The sequence below is a fragment of the Nyctereutes procyonoides genome, unplaced genomic scaffold (genome assembly GCF_905146905.1).
Source record: "Nyctereutes procyonoides isolate TBG_1078 unplaced genomic scaffold, NYPRO_anot_genome, whole genome shotgun sequence".
Lineage (NCBI taxonomy): Eukaryota > Metazoa > Chordata > Mammalia > Carnivora > Canidae > Nyctereutes > Nyctereutes procyonoides.
The window spans coordinates 5,664,245-5,687,236 of record NW_026575129.1 but is presented as its reverse complement, the minus strand read 5'-3'; the positions used below and the strand labels follow the sequence as shown (position 1 = coordinate 5,687,236).

Sequence of the window (22,992 nt, the reverse complement as noted above, 5' to 3'; positions counted from 1 at the left end):
CAGGTCCGCTTGTTTGTAAATTTCAAATGGAACACAAACAATAAGCTCCCTATATTTATTACTATTCAGGGATAAATCCAGAACATCTAATTTTTCTAGCCTTTCCATCACCTAATATGCACATTTAAACTTTGCACTTTCTCTAAATACTGCTTTAGCAATACCTTATAAATTACGATTTTTTGATAGTTTTTATGAATATACTAAGAATCTACTTGTGGGTGCTGGGTCTTATAAGTGTCCTTTAAATCAAGCTTATTAATTGTGGCTGAATCTGACTTTAAGTCTGTTTAATATATGATTTTTTGAGAAGTCTCTTAATCTCTCACTCTGATTATGGGTTTGTTCATTTCTCTTTGTAATTTTGTCAGTTTTGCTGTATGTATTTTAAAGTTACACTGTTGGGTACAGTAAGGATACGTTATAACTTCGCTTGTTGTAAATTGTTCTTTTTATTATTAAGTAAAGACCTTTGTATCTACCAATGCTTTTTGGCTTAAATGTTACTTTGGTAGATAAAACATCTAATCTTACCTAGTTGAATAATCACTGATACTGATTTCACAATGAAAGAAATGATTATTTTATGGTCCCATTTTCAAAATGGTGTTTAAAATGAAGTTAACTTAATGGCTATATGTGATTGGCAACCATATATTAGAATTTGATCTTGAAAATGAATTATGTGGTCACCTTATAGTAGTCAAATTACTATTCAGATGAAATGATACTAAAAATAAGTTGACATTCCCTATGTAATAGCACCATTGATTCACCTACAGTGAATGCTAACATGAAGATTATATAATTTATTCTACCTCAGTGTCCTTTAAAACTATCCAAGCCTATTTAGAAAATAGTGAAGCAAGAATCAGCTACATTGACTTTAGTCAGTTTGTCTTCCAGGAACTTGATATTCTTATGTGACATAAAATAAAACAAGCTACTTTAGATTTAAGATACTTATTAATTCTATAAATGACATAGCATTTATTTTAGCCAGAAACAAGACATGTCCTCATAATAGCATTGATTCAATCCTTCCAATTTTTACTGACCACATGCCAGGCACTATTAAATGCTGCAGATACAAGAGAGAAAAAGAGGCCTGGCCCTTTAAGGCTAAGTATTTTTAGTATGAACATGGAAAATATCACCATAATTCGGTTGGTCCTAAAATGGAACTTATACAAGAATTATAAAAATCATAAATTCTTATTCTTCTTTTGCTGATGAAGGTATATATTGTTAAAATTATGTAACTAAGGTGTGGTCGATTGTTTTCCTGTAATGTAGGAAAAATAGAAAATAAGGACTTAAAAGAAATGGGCTTAAAATATAAGATCAATAAGATGGTTAGATAAATGTTAGGGGGTGTGGCATTTCCTTTCTGGAAACACTGAGAACTGAATTGTTACTAAACATTTTTAACATATCATGCCTTCTAAAGTGAATTTATGCTTTCCTCTTTTTCCAGTCCTTCTTCCACATTTGATGTGCATTCAGTGTTAGTGGTCTCACTGCACCAGAGCAATGCTTATGTTGGAAATCTGAGAGTCACCCATGACTTGTCCTTCTACCATACTCACTTTTGGTTTGCCTTTATCAATCCTGGCAGTTTTAAACTTTGAAATATGTTTTGTTTTGTTTTTTAAAGATCTTATTTTTAAGTAATCTCTATACCCAACGTGGAGCTCAAACTCAAGATTTGCATACTTGACCGACTGAGCCAGCTGGGCATCCCTGAGACATATTTTTTATCCCTCCACATTTCTTTTCCACTGCTACCCACGCAGCTCAGCCTATCGCTGCGTGACTTCAGAAGACATCCTCCCCTCACTCCCTTTATTTCATTTTCTCAAGTGAGCTATCACAGTTATCTATTTAAAACAATAAATCTGTTGATCATGTGCTTTTTCCTCAAAACTCCTTAATCAATTCATATTGATCCTCTGATAAAGTTAAAATCATCTTCTAACGCGACACTTTGGAATCACTATGATTCAGGCATACTGACCTTTCTTATTTCTTATGTTCTGGTACTCTCTTGGTCACTGTAGGGTCTTTACTTTTTAATTCTCCTAGTTTATAATATTTTAGTTTTGTTGCCTCACTTTTTCTTTCTTGCCCCTTTATCACCAACTCTTTCTTTAGCTTCTTAGCCTAAGTGTTACCTCTAGAAAACACTCTGTAACCCTCCAAAATTCATTTTTGCCCTCTCTTTTTTTTTCTTCTAGCATTTATCACATTGGTAAATAAATAAGTGTGTAATTATATTTCTTCCTCTAAGATTATAAACTCTTGGTAACAAGAATAAGGCTTACTTGATGTAGTATCAGATGTATAGTAGGCACAAGTACTTGTTGGAATAAAAAATGCACTCATGAATGAAAATAATGAAGTAAGAAAATTGATTTAAAAATATATGAAAACTGGAGTTGCCTTGGTCAGTGGAGCATGTAACTCTTGATCTCATTAGATATGAATTTGAACCCCATGTTGAGTATAGAAATTACTTAAAAATAAAGTCTTCCAAAAATACAAAATAAATTTAAAATAAATAAAAATATTTAAAAACTCAAACATTTCAATCCTGGTGTCACTTTAAAAAATGTCAAATTTTTGCAATTGAATTTCTATCTTTCCTTTTTTTTTTTTTTTGGTGGGGGGCGGAGAGAGAAAGGCATATGAGCAAGCAAGCTGGGGGAGAGGGCAAAGAGGGAGAGAATCTTAAGCAGGTTTCACACCCAGCATGGAGCCAGACATAGGGCTCCATCTCATGGCCCTAGATCATGACCTAAGCTGAAATCAAGAGTCAGATGCCCAACCACCCAAGCTACCCAGGTCTCCTGCAATTGAATTTTATATGAAAAACCTCTCCTCCTAATTTTTTTTTAATTTGAAATCTTTTTATCCTTCTTTAAAATCCACTATTACAAAACACTATGCCAAATGAATTTTGCCTGCTTCCAAAAAGCAAATTAACTGTTAAAAGATAGAGATTCCTTATCTTGAGAATACCCAAAAGAATATGGCATAGCATCTGAAGGCAGATAGTTGTAAAAGAGGAGTTACAAGTGTTTTGAGGTGTGTTGGCATTCTCCAGAGCCCGGTATCCCTTTGTGATATAAGATTTGGCATATTTATTTTCCTCTTTATGTTGAAATTGTAGTTAACCATCTTTTTCTGATGACTAAATATTTTACAGATTTCAGATTGGTGAACATCAGTGATTACTGTAGAGCAGGTTAGAAGAAATGGTGGGTGAAGTTTGGCCAAATGTGTCTCAGCCACTGTCTCATAAGATTGATTGATATTTGAAAGCAAGTTTCTAGCATGATTCTCTTTAACTTTTGTCTCTCTCTTTAAATGGAGAGTACCAATTATTATTTTTTTAGTCTAATTAACTGTATTTTTATAGGTATTATCTTTGGGATCTTTGTAAAGGCATTTTTTTAAATGACCTTTCCACCAAAACATTACACAGATATAAAAACATCCTTTGCAGGTATCCCTTAATCTGTATGTTTATATTTGCTAATATATAGTAATGTTTTGCTTTGTTTTGCCTTATGGACACAATTAAATAATTTCCATCCCACTAACAGAATTAAGCAGAGGTATATTTTATATTATTAAAAAAGATTTAGAAAGGTAGCCCTTGTTTCCCATTTCAAGCCTCTATAAACAAGTATTTCCATTTATTATTTTATTTTTATTTTCATTTTTTACTTTTTGTTGTTTTTTTTAATTTTTATTTATTTATGATAGTCACACACAGAGAGAGAGAGAGAGAGAGAGGCAGAGACATAGGCAGAGGGAGAAGCAGGCTCCATGCACCAGGAGCCCGACGTGGGATTCGATCCCGGGTCTCCAGGATCGCGCCCTGGGCCAAAGGCAGGCGCCAAATCGCTGCGCCACCCAGGGATCCCCATTTTTTACTTTTTAAAGTTCATCTATTATGCCACTTTTAAGAAAAGAATAATACCTTTTAAAACTAAATAATAGTTTTTAAATATTTCTAAAGATATTTTAAATAATTAAAGACAAAATTTGAAGCTTTAAAAATTAATCTTAGTATTGAAATCACCCCCAAATATTGTGATGTCATGAAATAACTTGAAATTTTTTTTAAACCTATTGGAATTCTGCTTAAGAATATTTATTTGTTTTAGGTAAGATTTAAGAACTTTTAGAAATTTGTTTTACTAGATGCATGTTGTTTCAGGTCCATGCCAATAATGCTATTAAAAGAGAAAATTGACTTCAAATTTCTTCCTACCAAAGCTATAAGTTTCCAAAGAAATAATCTATTTCAGAGAAGATATGCCTTTTGCAAAACTTTTTAACTGACTTAGAAATGATAGGACTTTTTAAAAGACAAGTATGTAATGGTTACCTTCTTCCTGGAAAAATCAAACACACAACCAAAAATTAAAGTTATTCATATTATTGATACAGAGCTGTACCTCCATGACTGTAATCTGTCCTGTGACAAAAACTGTTTTCAAAAGAACTTAAAAATAGAGATTCTGTGGTCATGAGATCAAAATACATGTGTCTTGGATTCTAAGACAGGGCCATTTAGGATGACAGAGTAAACAATTGAGAGCGATCCTACAGCTGACCATTGAGAGGAAGTCAAGAAAGGTTAGTAGATCTGCCTCAGAGATCTTGGATGTTAGTAGTAGGCCACACATAGTGGTATGTGCAAATGATCATCATTAGGTTGGTATAGAATGCGTCATGGAAATGTGCAGGTGGCAAATGTTATGCAGCAGGGTGCATGGCAAGAAATAATGGGTGGAAATCTAAGCAGGTGAACTATCTGTATCTAGGGAATGCAACTGCAAATAGGACTCAGCTGTGCAAGTGGAAGTTCAGTAGCAGAGCATACTTCTCAGAATTAATATGAGGAAAGAACTCAGCAGAATGTTTTTGCTAGCTAGTCTCTAAGACATTGAGCTGCTAGTTAAATGGGAACGGAGCTGGAAACTCAGCAAATGGAAGTTAGAAATGGATCTTTTGCCATAAGAATTGAAGCCCGATCCTAGTTACTTTCATCAGGGTGCAGGGTTAGAATAGGCATCATGGTGACTCCTAATCTCTGGTTTCAGTTGTCTTTATATTTTCTCAACCTAGGAGCTAACTTGGCTAGAGTCTAGATGGGATTAGTCTAGAACCTGCAGTTAACAGTTAAGGAGCCATTTCTTTGTAGAGAAGAGGAAGACAGTTGGAGCCTGGCAGGCAATAATAACTGAAGAAGAGATACTGCTTTTGACATTCTTGCCCTTGCTATGCTTCCCTACTGTGGAGAGGAGCAAACTGATTCACATGCAACATGCTTCAAAGCCATTAAAATAACTGTGAGACTAGGAAAACCACAAAACCTAACCTAGGGGACATTTGTGTGTGTGTGTGTGTGTGTGTGTGTGTGTGTGTGTGTGTGTGTGTGAAATTTATTATTGAGGTATGGTTGACATACACTGTTATACTTGTTATAGGTGTACAGCATAGTGATTCAACAATTTTATATATTACTCGGTACTTACTATGATAAATGTCATTACTGTGTGTCATCATACAAAGTTATTACAATATTATTGACTGTATTCCCTCTGGTGTGATTTTCAACCCTGTGACTTATTTTGCTTTATAATGAATTTTGTACCTCTTAATCCCCTTTACCTATTTTGCCCATCCCCCTAGCTCACCCCCCACCCCCCGCCCAGCAACCACCTGTTTTGTTCTGTTGTTTATTTTTAATCAGGACAGTTGACTTAATCAAATGTAACATTGGCAAATACATACTGTACAACAGGTCAAGTACAATAACCTCTAAGGATCTTTAGAGGTCCCCAATTTATAGATGCCCTATGGAATATATTCTTCAAAATGAAATAGTCATTTTGGGGTAGGTATATTACTTTTCTATTACTGATGTAACAAATTGCCACAAATTTAGCATCTTAAAATAATGTATGTTTAGGGATGCCTGGGTGGCTCAGCAGTTGAGCATCTGGCTTTGACTCTGGGTGTGATCCCGGGGTTTTAGGATTGAGTCCTACATCAGGCTCCCTGTGTAGAGCTGCTTCTCCCTCTGCCTATGTCTCTGCCTCTCTCTCTGTGTGTCTCTCATGAATAAATAAATAAAATCTTTAAAAATATATATGTTTATTATCTCATAGTTCTCTAGGTCAGAAGTCTGGGTTGACTAGGCCGGTTTTTCTACTCACAAGGTCTCACAAAGCTGAAATCAAGGTGTGAGCCTGCTGAGTTCTACTCAGGAACCTCTGGGAAGCATCCATTTTCAAGCTTGTGTAGACTGTTTATAGAATTCAATTTCTTGTGGTTGATGGAGTCAGCCAGGGCTTCTCTCAGTTTATAGAGACTTGTGCATTCACAGGCCCTAGGGATTAAAAGAATGGATATCGGGGTACCTGAGTGGCTCAGTAGTTGAGTATCTGCCTTCAGCTCAGGTTGTGATTCTGGGGTCCTAGGATCGAGTCCTGCATCACGCTCCCTGCAGGAAGCCTGCTTCTCCCTCTGCCTGTGTCTCTGCCTCTCTCTGTGTCTCTCAAGAATAAATAAATAAAATATATTTTTTAAAAAGGATCGTGGATATCTTTGGGGGCCATTCTGTCTACCACAGAGGGAATTCTTTTTTCCAAGGATAACTCTGATAATTCAGTTTCCCTTACTAGGTGCTAGTATGAATAGTTAAAATACCTGGATTCTCAGACAAGTAGAAGCCCAGGAGGGATTTTTATACTTAATAGTATAAAAAGGAGACAACGGTTTTCATGTTTAAGGTCAAAAAGTAAAAGTAGGGCAATCCACTAGAATTGGTAATGGTTAAAAACTTGTGAAAGAGAGGGTACAACATTAATATTTCTAAACATCTTTTTCTTGTGTTTGTCTTTATGACATTTTGAAATACTGTTGAATGTTACATTAAGTGACTAAAATGTTTGTGATGGGGAGGGAGGGGTGTTTAAGGGAAAAGTTCACAGACAGGCCTACAGTTCAACCATGTGGTCATAATGCAGGCTTATTGCTTTAATAATAACTTACTCAACCTCTAACATTCATATGAAGATAATTAATACTTCTTGAGGGCTGATCTTATATGAATGCTAAGCATGTTTGTCATAAATATCCACATATGTTTTAAACAGAAATTTTTATGTGCTATTTATATAAGTTTTCTTAATAACTCATAATTATCATTTTGAGGAGTAATTGCACCCAAGTTAAAAATTTTGTGTGATCAAAAAGAATCTGAATCTCAGAATAGCCCCAGGTACATAATGAGCACCTCGTATTTGAGACGCATATACAGATGTAAAGATATCACCTAAAACTTAATTGTCTCAAAACAAATCTCTTAGGTCAGCTCTTTTTTCTTATAATCTACCTTTTCTAATAAAGCTGAATACAGAATTTATGGAACCTGCTTTCTGAGACATGGCTGCTGTTCTGGAAATTAACAACTAAATAAATTAAAGGCTGCCTCCTCAAAGTATCCTTTAGGAATGATATCGTTTTTGTGTTTATCAGGGTCCCTCTGCATTTCTCTTGCACTTAGAACATTTTTTAGCACAAGTAGCTCTGTCCCTTCTGTTACCTATTTATTTCCCATGTTTCTTGGCTTTCATATGAAAAAGTTAGCATTTTGTAGAAATTACCAACCAAAGCACTCTTTTTCTTCTGTATGGCAAGCACCAGCTATAGTATTTATATTACCAACTCTTCATCAATTACTATGCTTCGAGGTGTCAGAGTCCAGAATCTGCTTCTTCTCTGTTGTTTGTTTTTTGTTACTTGATTTTTTTTAATGCTATTTCTGAGTCTGTCTCTCTTTTGGAAGCCAAAGGGGTTGTAATACTATTCTTTGGATAATTAAGGTTTGGTGAAAGCAACATATAAAATATGTTTATGATTTAAAAGCAGACCTAAAATGTAGCACAACAGTCAATGATCCTGGTACTCCACATTCTAAGAGGGTAACTGAGGGGGACAGACTGCGGTTAGAGTATATAGTGCTAAAAATGAACTTGTGCAATCAATGCAAACAAATGCCCAGGAATAATGTAAGTGATTTTTAGGTTGATGATAGGATCTAACTTTCCAAGACAAAAAAACTTTATATTTCATAGTATTAAAATAGAAATGTTTTATATTTTATTTTATTGAAATAAAAGTTCTTATTTAAGTTAGAAATGTCCACATATTTGTAACCTTAAATTTTAGGGATTAGGTTTATTTTAAGTAAAGTTAGCATTTGTTCCTATTATATAGCTTTTGACAAAACTGGCAGTGTTGTATGTGTAACCTATAATGATTTTCCTTTATGTTATAAATAGAAATAATATAACATTTCAGAAAGTTGTGGAAATTTGATTTAAAAAATCAGCTATATAATTTTAACAGTTAACTTTATATATCCGCCCACTGTCTTTTATAGATTATTTTTGTCATTTGCATATTTATAGTATATATATTCTACACTCAATTCTATATTTGGCATGTTTCACAAAGCATTATATCATAAACAAATTCCCATGTTTCCCAAATAATTCCATTTGTAACCATTATTTTTAATAGTTGAATCATGTTTTGTCACTTAGTTGTACTATAATTTAACCATTACATCGTTGCTGAATTTTTAGGTACTTTGAATATTTCGTACTATAAATAGTGATAGTGAACATATTTTATGCATACTGTTTTTCTCACAGTTGAGAATTTATGTTTGAATAGTATCTGAAAAGAAGGATCACTTAGTCAAAATTTATTAATTTTTTATAGTACATGATAGATACATGTAAAGTGCTTTCTACAACTGTACCAGTTTCCCATGCCACCAATAACTTATGAAGATCCTTTCCTGGTAAGATTCTTTTTTTTTTAAGAGTTTATTTATTTATTCATGAAAGACACACGGAGAGAGAGGCATAGACATAGGCAGAGGGAGAAGCAGGCTCCTTGCAAGGAACCTGATGTGGGACTTGATCCTGGATCCTGGGATCATGCTCTGAGCCAAAGGCAGACACTCAACCACTGAGCCACTCAGGCGCCCCCTTTCCTGGTAAGATTCTTAAGCAGATTTCCCTAGTTACCAATAATATCCTAACTATTTACTTGGTTACTAATAACATTTACAATGAATGACCCTTCGGGGTTTGTCAGATATTTCCTTTATGCATGTTAACCGAAAACATTTCCCCCCTCAACTCTCTAGCATTAGAAAAAATAACCCAGGAATGATCACTGAAAAGGTTCACATCATTTTAGGCAAGAAATTTAGAAATCAGTACCTAGATATGGAATTGAAGCACTTGAGAATTATAAATATCAAGAAAACATTCTCCAAATATCTAGAAGAGAAAAACAGATTACATTCCTGGGAACAAAAATCAGGACAGTATCAGACTTCTGCAACATTGAATACCAGACAACAGTGGTATCTCTAGTTTCGATGAGAGTCAACAAAAATATTTGCATATATAAGAATTTGGAAAATGATATTTATGTATCCTCTGGCCAACTAGGAATGTAAAAATTAAAACTCTATGGTAGCAAATGTTATATTATTTTTAAGAAACTGATAGGGAAAACAATAGATAAAATTGGAGTTCTTTATTTTTGAAGCGGTAAGTATGTTTATGAAACTGAATGGAGAGAGCAAAAATTATTACTGAAAGAAGAGATGATGAAAATTAATACCTTATGCCTAAAACTCCAAATGTTTACAATAAGAATTATTGAAGGAAATGTCAGAGGGAGACATAGAAGAGTAATAAGCTAGCTTCATTTTTCATTGGGAAAAGTAAATGATATTGTCTTGACTTTTTAATACCTTTAAAACTTAGGATAAATACAATTTGGGTTTTTTTTTCCCCAATTTTAAAAGACATCTCATTAGCTACATATTAGAGGATTTTTTTGCTCATAAGTGAAACAAATATAGCATAAAATTTCAAAATAAATGGATGGAAGATGTAAAATAAACACAAACACAAGGAAAGAAGAGCTCGCAATATTAATTTCAGACAAAGTAGATTCAAGGCAGTAATTATTAAACATGAAAAATATGGGAGAAATAGACAAACAGTTATAGGGTATTATATATATTTGAAAGAGCAAGGGGACAAAAAATAGAGACAATATGAAGTTATTACACAAATGTATAAAAATGTGGACTATTTTATTAAATATCCATAGGAAATTATGAAAATTGATCTTGGTTAGACCACAAAAAACTATTCAACAAATTCCTAAATGTAGAAATTATACACTATGTCTTACCGAGACATAGTTGGGAACGTTTGAAATTAAAAACGAAAATAAGGACACCTGGGTGGCTCAGCAGTTGAGCATCTGCCTTTGGCCCAGGGCGTGATCCTGGAGACCCGGGATCGAGTCCCACGTCGGGCTCTCTGCATAGAGCCTGCTTCTCCCTCTGCCTATGTCTCTGCCTCTCTCTGTCTCTCTCATGAATAAATAAATAAAAATCTAAAACAAAAGCAAAAACAAAACAAAAATAAAGCCTCCAACCATTTATGTAAATTAAAGTATAGCTTTGCTTACATCTACAAGGTTTGATGTTGGTGGTGTTTTTTTGTTTTTGTTTTTGCTAAATCATCTCATCAGTATAATTTTGGTTTCTATCCAGTAATCGAAATTATATTGATGAGATGATTTAGAAGAAAAGTCATGAACATCAACATCAACCTTGCAGATTCAATCAAAGGTAAACTTAGAGCCAAACCTCACAGTTTTATATTCTTTGTATTTTTAAAAAATAGACAAAATAAAGTATTTACTAATTTAATTGGGAAGTTTAAAAATAAACAAGAAAGCCTTTTTTAAAAAGCATGAAAATAGAGATAATAAAAAAACTTAAAAAGTAAACATATTAACAAAACAGTAAAAGAAGTAAGCAAAAAAAATAAAAAGAAGTAAGCAATTTCTGGCAAAGATAATGATGAAAATGCTAATTTAGCTTAGGAGAGAAAAAATGAATCTTCATCTGACAGCAATTAGATCTCTAATCAAAAATAAGTAAGATGGGGCACTGGCTGGCTTAGTTGGTAGAGCATGTTACTCTTGATCTGGGGCTTGTAGGTTCAAGCCCCATGTTGGGTGTAGAAATTACTTAAAAATAAAATTTAAAAAATAGGTAGGATACATTCCTAACTCTTAAGAACAAAGCCTGGATATGGTGTATAGCTCTTCTGCTCACATTCCATTAATTAAAAACCTCAATTCTTGGTGAGAAAAAGGGAGACAGAAATATGATGTAGTTGGGCTGCTGTGTGCTTGGCTACAGTTCTATTACCATGGAAGAAGGGAAAAACAGATGTTTTTGGTCTACTAGCAGTCTCTCACAGCTGCTACAGAGGACTTTTTTTTAAGTACGTGAAAGTAGTGTGAATATGGATAAAACTAAAAATCTCAATGAAATGAAGTGTTCTGCAAAAAATGTAAATGAACAGAATTGAAGCAAAAAGAAGTTTTAGAAAATATAAAAAGAATAATGACCATAATTATTTCCAGAATTGCCTTTGTATTCAGGCAGTTTTACTGCTGCATATTTTTTAACTTTCGAAAAGCAGATAAACACCATAATATAGAACTTCTTCAGAGCATGATAGAAGATGGTTTGCCATCTAGTTCATTTTGAGAAGGTAAAATAATCTGGATGTTCAAGTTTGAAAAATATAATACAGCAAGGAACATTTCTAAACCTGTCTCATTTAGAATATAGATGTAAAAATCCAAATAAAATATTAACAAATATAATCCATTGCCCTATTAAAAGGATCACCCATGATGATCAAACATCGCTTATCTCAGAAATACATTAATGATTTAAGTTTAAGGAGACTATCAATATATGATTAATTATCATACTTCCTAAAAGAAAAACCAGAAGTATCAGTCAAATATAAAAAGGCAAAGCGTCTTTTTAAATTTGATTTCTTTGAAAATTGTTTTTAGAATACTAGGCATAGAAAATTTTTTTAGTATGATAAACAATATGTCTTCAAGCAACAGCCAAATATTTAATCATGCTTTGCATTAAAATTATAAAGACAAGATACAAATTATCACCATTTTAAATATTTCTCAAAAGAATCCTTGCATATGACTTAAAAATAGCACAGATAGCTTAATAGTATAAATCAACTCCCTGCCCAATCTCTTCCTATTCACCTTTCCCTTAAATCAGTCTTCCCTATTTCTAATAATTGTATCACCATGTTAGTTCTTCAGTTATTACCTTAACAATTTTACATATACTTAAAATATTTGCCCCAAGTACAGACTTATATATTGATTCCCTGATGTATTATTAGGCAGCTGATTCTCCAACATTCTTAGTAAATAAAACTATTAGTTATTTAATGTGTAGAATCTTGATAAATGGGGATCCCTGGGTGGCGCAGCGGTTTGGCGCCTGCCTTTGGCCCAGGGCGCGATCCTGGAGACCCGGGATCGAATCCCACATCGGGCTCCCGGTGCATGGAGCCTGCTTCTCCCTCTGCCTGTGTCTCTGCCCCCCTCCCTCTCTCTCTCTCTCTCTGTGACTATCATAAATAAATAAATTAAAAAAAAAGAATCTTGATAAATGCTAATTTAAGAATAGGTTGTATCCTAATTTTATTTTTAAATAAAATTTTATTATATGTCTGTTGTTTTGAAACCTCCACACAAAAGTATATACAATTTTTTTTCTACCAGAGGCCACTAGTGATAACAACTAAGATTAAAATAAGAATTCTTTTATGTTTTATTTCAAATTTTTGTTTAAGAAGATAAAATGAAAAATAACAGTATACCCCTCTCTCCTTTAAATTCAGAAATAGGGAATTAGAGGGAGAATAAACATTTTTAAAATACAGTTATATAATGGCATTTCAGAGAAAGGGAAAAATGGGAAATGGTGCTGAACATTTATAGAAGGGAAAAACAAACACAAAAAAGACGAAGAGGCTCAGATTGACTTATGCCTTCTTAAAGGTAGAATGATAAAAGTATAGAAAGTCCAAGACAGGAGAACGACCATAGATACTTAAAGATAAATATATAACAACATGTAAATATTTCAAGGTGACTCTTTAAAGTACATTTTACTATGTTCTTGGGAAAGCAAATAACTCACCAAATTTAATATATTGGATATATAAAAAGTAGGTAAAGCATATTAGTGACTTGGGGAAATACAAAAGAAAAAATAAAGTTCTCACTCTCAAAAAATCTTGAAATTTAAGGCTATGACAAAGTAAATGATTTAAGAACAGTTAGAAAATATATATCTGAAAGTATGTTTTGAAAGCATACAAAATAATCCAGTAGAGAGACAAAACACTTTTAGTACGAATTAGTATTTTCACATTTGTCCTGAAGTCTTATGTATTCAGTTTAGTTAGAAGAAATATTTTAAAGCCATAATATTTGCATATTTTTCTTTTTATGAGAGGAATTTTTTTAAAGTCAACCCTAAATAATTATGCATATATTGCATAATAAAGGATTTTCTATGGTATCTAATGGGAATTCACACAAATTCCCTGTAAGTGATGCTTTCTAGTAGTTCTTAATATAATGAAATGACTTGCCCTTCTTTTGTGATTTAGTCACCACCCTACAGAATAGTACATACTGTATAAGTTAGAGCCAAAAACTGTCCGTCTATCCTTAAGTCAAAAGATAAATTTCTTGAGGATCCCTAGGTGGCTTAGCGGTTTAGCGCCTGCCTTCAGCCCAGGGTGTGATCCTGGAGTCCTGGGATCGAGTCCCACATCGGGCTCCCGCATGGAGCCTGCTTTCTCTCTCTCTCTCTCTCTCTCTCTCTCTCTCTCTCTCTCTCTCTCTCTCTCTCATAAATAAATAAATAAATAAAATCTTAAAAAAAAGAAGATAAATTTCTCACAATCTGGAAGTAAACTTGAAACAAGTTCCAGAAATTGTAACAATGACAGTTCATGATCTTAGGGTGGTGAGACCAAGCCCCACAGTCATCTTCCCACTGGCTGTGGAGCCTGCTTGACACACACACACACTCTCTCCTTCTCCCTGTGCCCCGGCAACCCCTGCTCACACACATGCTCTCATGCTCTTTCTCTGTCTCTCTCTCTCAGAAAAAATAAAAATAAATAAATTGCAGCAGTGAATTCAAGAAATTTTGTACTTCTTCCTTCCACATAAATGCCTAATCCCAAAAACTTGATTCTCATTTTGCTTACAGTTTCAAAGCATGTATTATTTATATTGCTACTATATATAAATGAGCAAGTGATTTGAAAAATACACTCTTTTACAATGCCTACAATGCCATTTAGTGTCCCTCTGTAGTATTTATTATCAGACTAGTATTTATTAATGATTAACACAGTGTACCAAATGGTATTCTAAGCTTGAGTCCACACAGTACAATAAAGGGTGAATTATCCCTTAACAATACATCCCAGAAGAATGGATGCATAATTTAGCTCCAAAATGTGATCCACTGAGTGAAGTTTGGGCAGAAATACTCTGAACTAGTGCTTTGGACTAGGTAAAGAAACTGGATAATTACTAAGATTCTGTTCACTTCACTTTGTACCTTAGGCCAAGGCTAGAAATTACTATCACACCAGAAAGCTACATCATCATGCTCTAAAATCATAAATCATCTAGCTATAAAACTCTTTGCTATTTTCAAGAAAGAATTTGCTGTTTCTATTCTATTTTTTTCCTATTCCATTCTTTTCTATTTTTAAGAATACTATTTGCCCAAAGTATGATTATTAAGAAAGAAAAATTTCCACAGAATTCTTGGAATACTGTGAGGGAGTAAGTGCAAACAGTAGGATTTGGTACATCTTGAAATACAGGGAGGCAGTCTCAAAAATAGAGTAAGAGCATATTTAAATCAGTCACCATAACATGATCCATTAGTTTGTGTGATATTCATTCATTCCTGACTATTCTACTTAAAGTTATAATCCCTACTCCCTTTACTGGGCACTCCCTATTCTCTGCTCTTTTTTTTTAATTAATTTATTTTTTCATGAGAGACACACACACAGAGAGAGAGAGAGAGGCAGAGACACAGGCAGAGGGAGAAGCAGGCTCCATGCAGGGAGCCCCGGTCTCCAGGCTCACGCCCTGGGTTGAAGGCAGCACTAAACCCTTGAGCCCTCGGGCTGCCCTCTGCTCTTTTTTTCTCCATAGAACTTCTCATTACTTTCTTCTTGCTCTAGCATGTTAACTTCCAAATAGCAGGGATTTTTTTCCCCTACTGTGTTAACTGCTATGTTACAGAGCATAAAAAAGTTCTTGACAAAATATATTTTGCTTGACTTTGTTCAATAATTTTAAAGTCATGAAATGAACATTCAGAAGGCATTTTAAAGATTTAATTGTTTAAATCTTCATCTGAATCATACATTTTGTTTCACTTTTAAATAAGTAAAATAAGTTTAAAAGTAGCTGAAAAAAAAAACCATAGGAAGCATATATAATGAGGAACTTTGAAGAAAAAAGCTAGCATATTATATGCTTTTAAACAATGTGGTCCCCAAAAAGAAAAAAAAAAAGGGATGGCCTGGTATTTTAGTTTAGATACAAACAAACTTCCTTTGGGGAGACAAAGGTTCTTTTATATGCTTTCTAGGAAACTAGAATTGAGGGACAAATAGCATCTTTGAATTACACTAAGAAGTTGCAGTAATTCACTGAATATACTCAAAGTTTTAGTACACATTTCTATAAAAGTATAGGTGAGACTGGTTCACAGACTCGTCTCAAAAATGTTTCTATCCTATTATTAATTAGAACAGTAGTGACATCCTATGTCTAGCTTTTAGTACTGAGAGCACCTTCCCCTCGACAGTAGTAATTGACTGTCAAATGACCTCAATCAAATATTTTTTCCTATAAATATTTCCTATAAAAATTTTCCTATAAATATTTTTCCTATAAATGTTATTTGAACTAAATAAATTGCATGTTTTTGCTTAAAATAGAACAACATGGGCACCTGGGTGGCTCAGTCGGTTAAGCACCCTACTCTTGATCTCAGCTCAGGCTTTGATCTCAGGGTTGTGAGTTTAAGCCTTGTATTAGGCTCCATGCTGGGTGTGGAGGCTACTTAAAAAAAATAATAATAAAATAGAATAGAATAACAGATTAATGTTTCATCTTAATATCTAAGAAATATTATTTTTCAGGGCACCTGGGCAGCTCAGTGGTTAATAAGCATCTGCCTTTGGCTCAGGTCATGGTCTTGGGGTCCTGGGATCAAGCCTCGAGTTGGGCTTTCTGCTCAGTGAGGAATCTGCTTCTGTAGCTCTCTCCCTCTCTCTCAGTATATCTCTTTTTTCTCTTTCAAATAAATAAAATATTTAAAATATATGTATATATTATTTCTCCTCTTATATGCTTTATCAGAAATTTAGAATTTTGGCATTCATAGGTAAGCAACATTTTATATGACGACACTTAAATCTAGATTTCCTCAGGAAATACTAAAATCATTGGTCTTCATTATTAAAAACAGCTTGTATTATACAAAAAACACATTTAATATTTTTATCAATTTGTATGCCAGGAAATGTAGGCTACAAACATGGATTTTACTTGCTCTAGTGGAATATTAATGTATAAATGAATACACTGATATATGGACAAGGACAGTGCAAAAGATATACTAGATCCAGTATTTGTTTTGAGTTCTTTTCATAGCAAAACTGTTGGATTCATATTGATCTTTCTTCAGCACATTTCTGGTCCCTTTGTGACTGTTCTTAGTATTTATATGTCTAGCTAGGCAGAAGGATGAAACCCATGGTTGTCGAATAGTGAGTGCTATGTATTACTGTTGTATATAAGGATTGAATCTGAAACCTAAATTTGATTACAAAGATTCTAACTCAAAATTTGTAGTACTTCTACTTCATGAAGCTCTAGGGTTCCATGAAACATTTTATAAGTGAAATAGACTGAGTTTTTCAATCTGTTTTTTTCATAATCTGTTGATATGAGACTAATCTGTCTAAATCTAATTCTTTTCTTTTATTCAGTCTCCTAATTATGTTTTCATCCTCACACCCTGTTTTTGGTATCAATTATATTTTGGCTTCCAGTTGCAGTGTATCAGAAATTGAATAATGTGTGACCACCTATAGGAAGAAAATTAACTGTACATGTTTATGATACAGAAAAGCATAATCTAAGAAGAGTTCTTTTTTCCAACTTCTGTACCCACCATTTTCAGACTTACTACCTATATATTTCCATATTTGTTATTGATGTTGTCATTTCAGATGCCTGTGCCTTCAATAAAGCATTTACTTAAACTTTTATCTTTTTGTCATGTTATTATTTGCATTTTATCATTCAAATAGACCATCTTATTAAAATCCTATGATTCAAAAAGTTTTTAAAAGACTTGCTTAAACCAAGTTACTTAGTCATATACTAAACTAACTGTTGTACCTTAGTTTACCTCTAGAGTGGGAGAAAGTACCAGTATTTTTTCGGGGGAGTGAAAACCTTCCCTTCCTACAATCTATTATCGTTAGTCTTTGGTTTTGTGCCTTCGCTGTAATGATATAGGTTTGTTTCTCCTTTATTCTTTGCAGAGTGCTGCAGCAGCTCCCAGCCCAGTGCTAGGAAACATTCCCCCAGGAGATGGCATGCCAGTAGGTCCTGTACCACCAGGGTTCTTTCAGGTACTCAGAGAAACTCTGACTAGGAATGTTAAGGCATAGGAACTCCTGCTTGATTTTATTTAAAGATATGAAGGAGAATGAGGCTGTTTTAATTCTAAAAGGAAAACAATATGTGCAGCCAACTCTTGATATTCAGAGATTGTTTATCAAGTGTATAGATTAGCCCTTGCTTCCTATGTTTTATTTGTTGTCAAATTTTTATTCACTTATTTATTTTGGCATTTCCTTCTTCAAGTAAGAAAGAAAGGGAGTGGAAATGCAAACTGGTCCATTAAGTTAACTGTGGTAAAGATGTGGTGGGAGAAGAGGCTAAAGATGAAGTTCTGGAATGATAGATGGATTTTAACTCCCCCAGCTATCCAGATCTCCATGGACTAAAGATAATCAAGATTTGGCTGTACTTTCAAAATATGGCTAAATCATACTTTTTCATTTATCAAAATCATAAGATAAATCAAAATATTTTGATAATCATCCTTTTGGCTTTTAAGCTAGAATTGTTATTAATATTATTATATGACATTTTAAAATTGGATTTTAAAATACATGTGCTAGTATTTTAAAATCTCAACAAGACCATTTATTTTAGCAACGATGATAATGATTTTTACAGTACAGATGTGCTATAATTCTGAAGATTCTGAAGTTTCTTTTTTTTATACTTCATAGTTAATTTTTTATAACATCCTTTGAGAAAATTAGCAAGAACATAGTTAAGAACTAGAATTGGAAGGCATTATGGGAATTAATGTATTATTCTATATTTTTAGTGAATTACATTAGGTATTTACAAACTGATTTGTCACTTTGGTATTTTTGTATTTTCAAAATCCTGACAGTCACTTGTTAGTTGATTCATACCATCATTACAGGGTAGATCAGTGTACTTATAAATGTGAAAATAGAGGAATAAAATCTTCCATAGTGACAGCAATTGAACACAAAAGTCTTAATTATAACCTAGTACGAACTCTGAAATGTAAAGTCCTTTAAGATATGCTTATTTGGACAGCTACTCTATATTAATACTCAAGTGGTCTAGAATATTCAAATGTCTTTTAGAACTCATATTCTGTCTTAAGGGCCCTTTCTTATAAGCTGGGAACATGTTATAACTCTTAATTATTAATTAAACAATATTTAAGATAATAATAATAGCAAACACTTATTAACTGCTTACTGTATGTCACGCTTTGTTCTAAATATTTTACATAAAGTCTTATTTCTGACAATAACCCTAAGCATGAAGTATGTATTATTATTATTATTATTATTATTATTATTGCACAGATGGAAAAACCAAGGCTTGATAGATAAATGGTTTGCACAAAGTCAGAAAATGACAGGGCTGGGATTCAAATCAAGGCTCTGGACTTCTGCCATAGAGTTTACCTTTCAAAGTTCATAATTGATCATTATTCATAAAATATTTTTAGCTCATTTATTTTTTTTTCTCTCATGCTCTATTTCTCTTGCCAAGGATGAATTAGAGTTAGGGAGTAAATCAAAAGAGTTTATTTACATATAAGAGCTAGTAGAAGCTCTCTAAATGGCACTTTTAAAAAGAGAGGGTGGAGGGATCCCTGGGTGGCGCAGCGGTTTGGTGCCTGCCTTTGGCCCAGAGCGCGATCCTGGAGACTCGGGATCGAATCCCACATCCGGCTCCCGGTGCATGGAGCCTGCTTCTCCCTCTGCCTGTGTCTCTGCCTCTCTCTGTGACTATCATAAATAAATAAAAATTAAAAAAAATTTTTAAAAAAAGAGGGGTGGGTGGAGAAAGAAGCAAAATACTTCCAGGATTAATACAAAGATGTATTAACCTATACATTTTTATGTTCACATTTTGAAAAATGAACTGTTCTCCTCATCTGTCTTCTGCCTAATTCTGGGTAAGAGTAGTTGAAACAGAGTTAACTTTGTTTTAATTATTCTAGTGGGATACATACTTAAGAACTACTACATACCAAGCACTGTGGCAGGCATCTAAAAATGAGTATGTTAATATATACCTTTCTGAAGCTCATTGTCTAGCCAAGAGGCATTATTAAAAATAAATAACTGTAATATAACAAGCTATGTGTTGTAACAGAATCAAGGGTAATATTCTGTGACAGCCTAGAAGAAGAGCTGCAGTCTACATGAATGAAGTTGAGCGTAGTTTGGAAAGTTTTCCAGGAAAAAAAGGTGGGAACAATGTAAGCAAAAGTATAGAGGACCTCAAAAAAAAAAAATATATATACATTGTGGTTAAGGAGAGAGAGACAAGCAATTGGAGTCTAGAAAGAAGATGGTTGTATTGAGTAGAAACTCTGCTCTCAGAGCAAATCAGAGGGCCAACAAACCCAATCTTTGGAAGTCATTGTCAGGGAAATATTGTTAAAATAGTAAATGAAATCTCAATTGGCATCCAAAGATGAGTTAGGCAGAGTCAAGGAGTGAGAGAAAGAATATTATAGGAAGAGGGAAAAGAATTTCCAAAAGCCCAGAGGGGAGAAGAGAGAAACTAAATATTTAAAAAAAAAAAAACAAAAACAAACAAACGAAAAAAAAAAAAAAACAAAAAACAAAAACAATGGAGTTTACTTAGCTAAAGAGAGAGTGGCTAGTGATGAAGCTCCAGAGGAACCTTGAAGAGCTTGTAGGTCAGGTAAGAGTTTGAACTTGATCTTAAGGGCAGTTTTAAGCGATTGAAGGATTTCAAGCAGGAGAGAAACATGTTGATATTTGTACTTGTAGAAAAATCACTCCAATGTAGCCAGAATTGCAGAGGGACAGGTCTGGAGGTAGGGAGACTATGCAGGAGGCTGGTACAGTGATCTAGGTGAGATTTTTTTTTTAATTTTTATTTATTTACGATAGTCACAGAGAGAGAGAGAGCGAGGCAGAGACACAGGCAGAGGGAGAAGCAGGCTCCATGCCGGGAGCCCGACGTGGGATTCGATCCCGGGTCTCCAGGATCGCGCCCTGGGCCAAAGGCAGGCGCTAAACCGCTGCGCCACCCAAGGATCCCTAGGTGAGATTTAATGATGGTCTGAAGGCAGTGAGTGTGGAGAGAGAGGAGTAGATTTAAGAGACAAATGCAGAGGGTGTGAGCAAAAGAATTCAAGAATAGTGCCCTGGTTTCTGTCTCAACCTGGACAGATGGGAATTTTATTTTCTAAGATAGAGACCAAAAAGTGGAGTAGGTTTGAGGTGGGATAGATGAGGTTCCTTTGGGACCTATTTAGTTAGTTATATTTGAAGCCTAAGTGATTGATCCAGGCTAAAGATAAAAATTGCAGGATTACCATTGTAGTAAGAGCACTTGAGTCGGTGGAGGTAGGTTAATTATCCAGCAAGAAAATACAGAATGAGAGAGTAAGATGATATGCAACTGAATTTCAAAAACATTAACACTTGAAAGATAAAGAACTTGTTAAAGAGAGTGATGCAAGGGAATCAGTCAGTTGACTATTGTTAAGTAGCCCAAGGAAGAAACTGTAGACCTATAGAAGAGTAGTTGCAGTAAGATTGGAAAGGAAGAAGTAAGTAATTCATAATTATGTTTGATAGGCTTTAGTTGATAAACCAAATTTGGGGTAGAAAAGAAAGAATTGGAAGAATCAAGGGTCATCCTGAGGTTCCTACTTTGGACCTCTGGAAAGTTTTAATGGTTTTACTAAGTTAGGAGAGACAGAAGATAGAAAAAGTTACATATGTCACTCCTCTTTATCCAGGGAGACCATTCTAGCTAATCCTAAATATTCTTTTTCCCTATTCAACAAAATTAATTCCAGTCTCCCTAGAAATACCTCTTTGAAATATTGAACAACTCATACTATCAAACTTAAAAAAAAAAGATGTTATTATCTTTTGGGTACATATAATGATGGGATTGGTCTATTCAAATATTTCCTAAATATCAGCATTGGTTTCCTACAGTGATTGGTCTATACTTTGGTGTACTTCTGGCTATAATGCCTGTTGTTAAGAGTAGCTGACTTCTATGACTATAAATAGCAGCAAACAATCATAATTCAAGTCTAAACACCAGTTTCTAATTCAATTCCAAAAGGAATATTAACCTCCAAGAATTTATCCAGAATGAGAATAGTTTTGAATTCCCATTCTTAGTGAGGAAATTCAAAGCTTATTTGGGGTCAACTGGAATGGGACGAGACCAGGAAAGAATTGAGCCTATCAGAATGTGATAAAATAAAATAAAATGAAACTAAAGAAAGAAGAGTTTGTAATTAGCACATAAAGCACTGGCTTCAATAACTCTGAGTTTTACACACTAGGTGATTATACTGTAAAATTTAGAGTAGTGTCTTTTTGTGACAGATATTAATATTGTTAATACTTAAACTTTGACATCTTTATTGAAATGGAAGAGCCTCTGTTGTTGAATACTAGACCAATTAAGTAAAATCAATGGGAATAGTAGAACATGCAAAAGGACATATCAATTTAATAAAATAAAGCCATTTAAAGTAAGACACATATTTATTTACTTGGAGTCTTTTATCGAATGAGTAATTTGTATACAAAATCCTATAAATTTTCAAAGTGACCTACCTACTCCGGAACTGGTGAATGACTTCAGAGCAGCTTACTTAAATTGAGAAGTCTTGCTCCTGGGTCCAGGGGAGGCAGTAGAAGTGGCCACTGATCTAACTAGAGTTTGGTAGTTTTATTGGAAGAAAATGCATTATTATGGTGGAAGTACACATGGTAGGCAATCAGAACTGAGTCTATACTCTGAGTCTCCTGTCCCCACGCTAGAATTGTATGTGAAATTTCATTGTATGCCAAGATATTAATTATGTATTAAAAGCATCAATCTTCTATTTATTCATTTTCTTATTATTATCAAAAGACAGGCAAATTTGGTTCCTGTAATTTATTGAATATGTAGTAGTGTTCCTTGAACCAATGAGATTTTCTTCTTATGTATAACCATAAAAATGGTTTAGTAAAATGCATAAAATAAAACAAAGTTCTTCCTTTGTGTTTAAAAAATTAGACTATTTGTCACCTTATGAAGTTCTGTCATTTTACAGATTTGGGTAACAAGAAAGTTTCTCCTGTGAATGTACCCTTACTTGTATACTACCTTGAAGAAATGGGCATTTTTTTTATTTCAACCAAGAAAATTTGGGAGGGAGGTGAAAATACTTTGTTTTTTCCTCCTTTCTGGTCTCTACCACAAGAAAGCTTTTAAGTAGAAAAATCTATTTTGTTTTTTGTCACTATAGATAAACATATCCATATCTTGTATTAAAAA

General features: G+C 33.8%; 1 protein-coding gene across 2 annotated transcripts in view; it reads left to right on the top strand.

The window, feature by feature from the left end:
* Positions 1 to 22,992, top strand: part of SSBP2 (single stranded DNA binding protein 2) — a 283,441-nt gene that overhangs the window by 184,159 nt on the left and 76,290 nt on the right. The window contains exon 5 of one of the 2 annotated variants that reach the window (XM_055342208.1): positions 17,637 to 17,726. The exons of the other annotated variant lie outside the window; for it this stretch is intronic. Within the exon in view, the coding sequence (XP_055198183.1) occupies positions 17,637 to 17,726 (90 nt within the window). The remainder of the gene's footprint in view (positions 1 to 17,636; positions 17,727 to 22,992) is intronic. 2 annotated transcript variants of the gene reach the window in all.